Source organism: Taudactylus pleione, unplaced genomic scaffold (genome assembly GCF_031769625.1).
Source record: "Taudactylus pleione unplaced genomic scaffold, aTauple2 ptg000244l, whole genome shotgun sequence".
Classification (NCBI taxonomy): domain Eukaryota; kingdom Metazoa; phylum Chordata; class Amphibia; order Anura; family Myobatrachidae; genus Taudactylus; species Taudactylus pleione.
Window position 1 is genome coordinate 8599167 of NW_028284646.1, and position 4657 is coordinate 8603823.

Here is a 4657-nt window from a genome sequence, read left to right on the forward strand (position 1 = left end):
ATCAATTTCTTCTTATTATGGTCTAACAGTAAATTGTCAGTTTGCATAAGAAAAGTAACTTTATTCCACACACAATCTGTAGTTAGATTTGGGTGAATAGAAATCCATGCACTTTGAAATACAATGCTTCACTAATAGCAGGGCGTTCCAAAGGCTCTCTACAGCATAGTTTACTGTGTACTTCATAGTCTCTCCTATGAACTCCATTATATTGCACAACAGTAACATTGTTGAAATTTACACAAAGTGCACAACATTGAAATTGATGCAAAGTGAAGCAAATACTTGACAGAAAATATTTCAATGCAGGCCCTTTACTTTATTCTTTTAGTGATGAGTATTATAGCGCATTTAAAGCGCATTTACTAGTCATTAAGAATGTGTAAAATGAACAACTGTGTATAAAATCTTAAAGGAAACCAGTTTTTGTCAATATAAGACAGTATCAAGTTGTGTTTTACTATATATTGCGCTCATCAGCTTGTGTTTCCATGTGTATTTATTAATCATGTCACCACACAGTCCACTGACATCTGCATAATTTCAGGCCTGAGGGGTCTATTTACTAAGCAGTGTTAGGAGACAGAGTGAAAAGTGATAAGAAAGTGATAAGGTGCCAGCCAATCAGCTACCAACTGCCATCTCACAGCCTGTGCTTGAAAAATGACAGTTGGGAGCTGATTGGCTGGCACCTTATCACTTTTCACTCTGTCTCCTAACACTGCTTAGTAAATAGACCCCTGAATCACCAAAGTAAAATTCCCGCACATAATGAAAGAATCTTCTTCTACATTTATGTATCTTTGCACAACTGAAAACTAAATAAAGATTAAAAGAAAAAATTGTGAAGTCAGGTAAATAATATTTATATATGGGATAAGCACTACTTTAAATTATAGGGATATTAGAAGTCCCTGAATAGTTTTGAGATATTATACAAAGCGTACAGATGTAGGCCACATGCTTTTGTACATGTCTGAGAAATCTTAGGTGATATCCAAAATACCTTCGGAGGTACATTATTCCATTTCATATAAAAGGTTTCATAATGATCTTTGTAGTGATGACAACAGAGCTCACTGTTAGTACATGTATTATTTACAGGAGTTTATGCATATATTAATATTACTTATGCATTATATCAATATACTAATGCAATTTTTCCAATGTGATTATGTAAATCAGGAACAAAGTTAATTATTATGTAATGTTAGGTTGATTTCCTAGTAAAGTTGTCTCTATAGTGGGAGAGGGGAGTTCCATTTCATTCCTCCATTTTCTCTCTTTTACAATGGAATAACACAGCACACAAATACTTCCCATTGAGGTTATACATGTTATGCTGGTGTCATTATGAAGCAGCATTTCCAAGGAATAAGTAAATATCAATGCTACAGTGTAAATAAAATGAAACTGCCAGTTTAGTTCAAAATGCTACTGTATATATTTTCAGCGAATTACCAAGTGAATACTAAAGCATTTATATAGTATATAGTTCTGGTTTTTTTTACACCAAATTACAATGGTCAAATGATCACATGAAATACCGAGCGGAAAGTTTTCATTAGTTTCCAATGTGAACTTGCAATATCCATTAATTTGCCAGTAGCGAAAAAAATTTGAAATGATTTAGACCACATCTATATAATTAAGATGATTAACGCTCACTGAATAACATGCATAAAGGTAAAGGCAAAGCAACATATGGATTCATTAATCCTATACAGTATCACAGGTACTGTAAGCTGCATGTACCAAAATTACTTGGCAAGCAAAGCTATTTTAGTGGTTCAGCGGCATACAGCTTCCCTCATATTGTCAGTAGGTAGGTTTCCGCATTCTTGTCTAACTGCGGGGGCACTCTCTTTACATGTGACGTAAGGATCAGTTCCATAGCAGAATGGGGGATTGTAATGTACAGTAATAGTTTGCTTTAATGCACAGCTCCAAGCGTTAGCAGCGTTTCTCAGAGATCATTTCATTTACCTGCATTACTTACTACAGCTTTCTTTCTACATGTTGACCCCACACTGTGCCCAAAGCATGGTTCCTTCTAAACACACAGCAATATGACTAATACATGCAACATCTCTCTTGATTAGGATCTGTATGCTGGCTTTGCTTTACAAGGACGTTTCCCAATAAATAAATGGTTATAAGAGCTGTTTATGCACATATTTATGATCTCTGTACAGTGACTGACATGCAGTTTTATGGGATATTGTGCAGTTGGCATACATGTATTTGGTCATCTAAAAAAATTAACATATAAAACATGCCAATGACGAATTAATTATGCATGTGAAGACCTTGGTCTTAATGTACTGATTTGATCTCAGGCAAAGAGAGAACAAATGAATATAAGACCCCCTTAGCCTCTTCTGGTGATGGAAAGTACTCTGGCTCACAAATATTCATCTCTCCCCCAGTTCCTTCCGGAGGCAGTGGTACTCTCAGTGTTATAGCTCGATTTACGCAATAGATGTTATTTCCCATCACTACACATCGAAATGGCAAATTAGGAGGTGGTGGTCCAGGACGCAGGTTGACCCCCTCACTCCAGTGCCTGGCCATTGAATTGTAGGTAAAGACGCTAAGGCCATGATCACGGCTAATATCAAATCGGTAGATGCATCCTTTATGGGATACCATGCCAGCGGAGCGCCGACGGCTGTTGTTGTAAGGACACTCCTGCCACTCATTTAGTTTTGGATCATACTTGAGTAGACGGTAAAAAAGAGTCCCACCAGAAACATAAATCTCACCATTACAGGTTGTAGCTTCATGGGCAACAGCAAATGCACCCTTAGGTAATGAAGCTACTGAGCTCCAACGATCCATACGAGGATCATACTTTTCAACCGTAAAGAGGCACTCACCTCCAATAGCATACAGGTAGCCATCAAGAGCCAAGAGCTTCAGCTGAGAACGGGGCTGGGAAAGTGAGCGAACCTTATCCCAAGAATCAGTTAGTGGGTTGTAGCAAAATACCTGGTCTGAAAGTTTTGCCTTTTGACCACTACCTTTAATGCCACCAGCAATGAACAAATAGTTATTGAGAACACATACTCCACAACCTTTGGTATTTGCCTCCTCTGGCAATTTAGTCAGAGACCTCCAGCCCCTTGAGGATTCATTGTAGCAATGTACTTGATAGGTGGTTCCATCATCCTCCAGTGAGACAACTGATGAGGGGCTCTGTGGTCTACTACTCTCTCGGCTTTGGGGTCTACTACTACTGCTCAAGCGTTCAAATGCATCATTGATGTCTGCCACAACCAAATGCTGTTTTCCATCCATTCTGCGTTTAAGAATAAGGTCTCTTTCTGCCCCTGTTAGTCTGCCATAGACTGCTGGGTCTCTCAGAACTTGTAGGAAGTGGTCACTCATGAATTTGTAGGCAGCCTCCTTGAGCTCATTCAGTCTTTGCTTTTTGGCAATGTAGAGTACCTGATAGCAGTTTTTGAGTGATATCTGGGATCTCATGCTATCCATGGCACACTGCACAGCACAAGGGATCTGCAGGAACTTTGCACCACTGATTACCTCCACTACATTGTCCTGCTTCACCTCCAGTTTTAAGCTATATATATAATCCACAAGTAATTGCAAAGTCTGGTAACTTATACCCTTGATCTTAAGCATGTCTCTTGATGATCGAGCCCTAAAGTAATCACTTTTCTCAGCTAAAATAGACTTATGTGCTCTGATCCTTTGTCCACCAGTCACTTCAATCACCAGATCTGGTTCTCCGGGAGGATCAATGATACCATGTTGGATATCCCTTTCCTGCTGGGCACTTGATTCACCAGATTTAAGGCTGGAACAGTCTTCCCTCTGTAGGTTTCCCCATTGTTTCCCATGCTCTTGAAGACTATCAGTAATTGAGACAGACTCAGATAAACTTCTTTCCTCACCATCCTCTTCTGATTCAGAGGTGGCATTAGCATTGCTCATGTCCCACTGGCTCCCTCCAGTCAGTATGCTCCCATCACTCAGTGGTTCAGAAACTGATATGTCCTCAGCATCATTGTAAGATATTTGTCCAGAAGTCTCCAGATTAAGCAGGGGTTTCCCAACAGGATCAGACTGATGATTGTAGCCACCATTAGTCTCAGTATGTTGTACACTGTCTATCTCACTGTGTGTAAGCTGTACAGAGCTGCCACTTGCCACCAAAACATCTCCAGGCACCTGGCTGTACTCACATGTCCCCTTTGCTGAAGTTCCTGTTTTTCCATCATTTACATTCAGTTCACCTGGATAACATGCAATAGACACTGAATTCTCCATGTCCTGCAGTTTTGTGAGGCTGCGATCACATATCCACTGTGTTTTACTGTTCTCTTTTCTCACTTCTGTGTCTTTGGCATACAACCAGATAGAGTTTGTTTCGACACTGCGCCTTTCACAGACTGATGATCTTGCTGCTGTGAGCCGAGGGGTGTGTCAGGGCTGCAGCAGTTACACATAATACTGATCTCTTGAACTTTACAAGATTTTCAGCCCTCTAATGTTTGCTCAGAAAGGATTGTTTTATTTACATCATTATCTGTTTCCAATTAGAAGAGCTATGATCTGCACTTTGTTAGGCCTTTCACTGTTACAGAGTTCACATGCAGAAAATGTATTATAACAGAAGGAGGAAAACGAGTGT

At 39.6% G+C, this 4657-nt stretch overlaps 1 protein-coding gene across 1 annotated transcript; it reads right to left on the bottom strand.

Annotated features, from left to right (window-relative positions):
• Positions 1-1220: 1220 nt before the first annotated feature.
• On the bottom strand, positions 1221-4457 carry KBTBD11 (kelch repeat and BTB domain containing 11). The gene has a single exon (XM_088479752.1). It carries the CDS (start codon positions 4291-4293, stop codon positions 2317-2319), a length of 1977 nt encoding a protein of 658 aa, XP_088335878.1. The 5' UTR covers positions 4294-4457; the 3' UTR covers positions 1221-2316.
• Between the last annotated feature and the right edge of the window lie 200 nt (positions 4458-4657).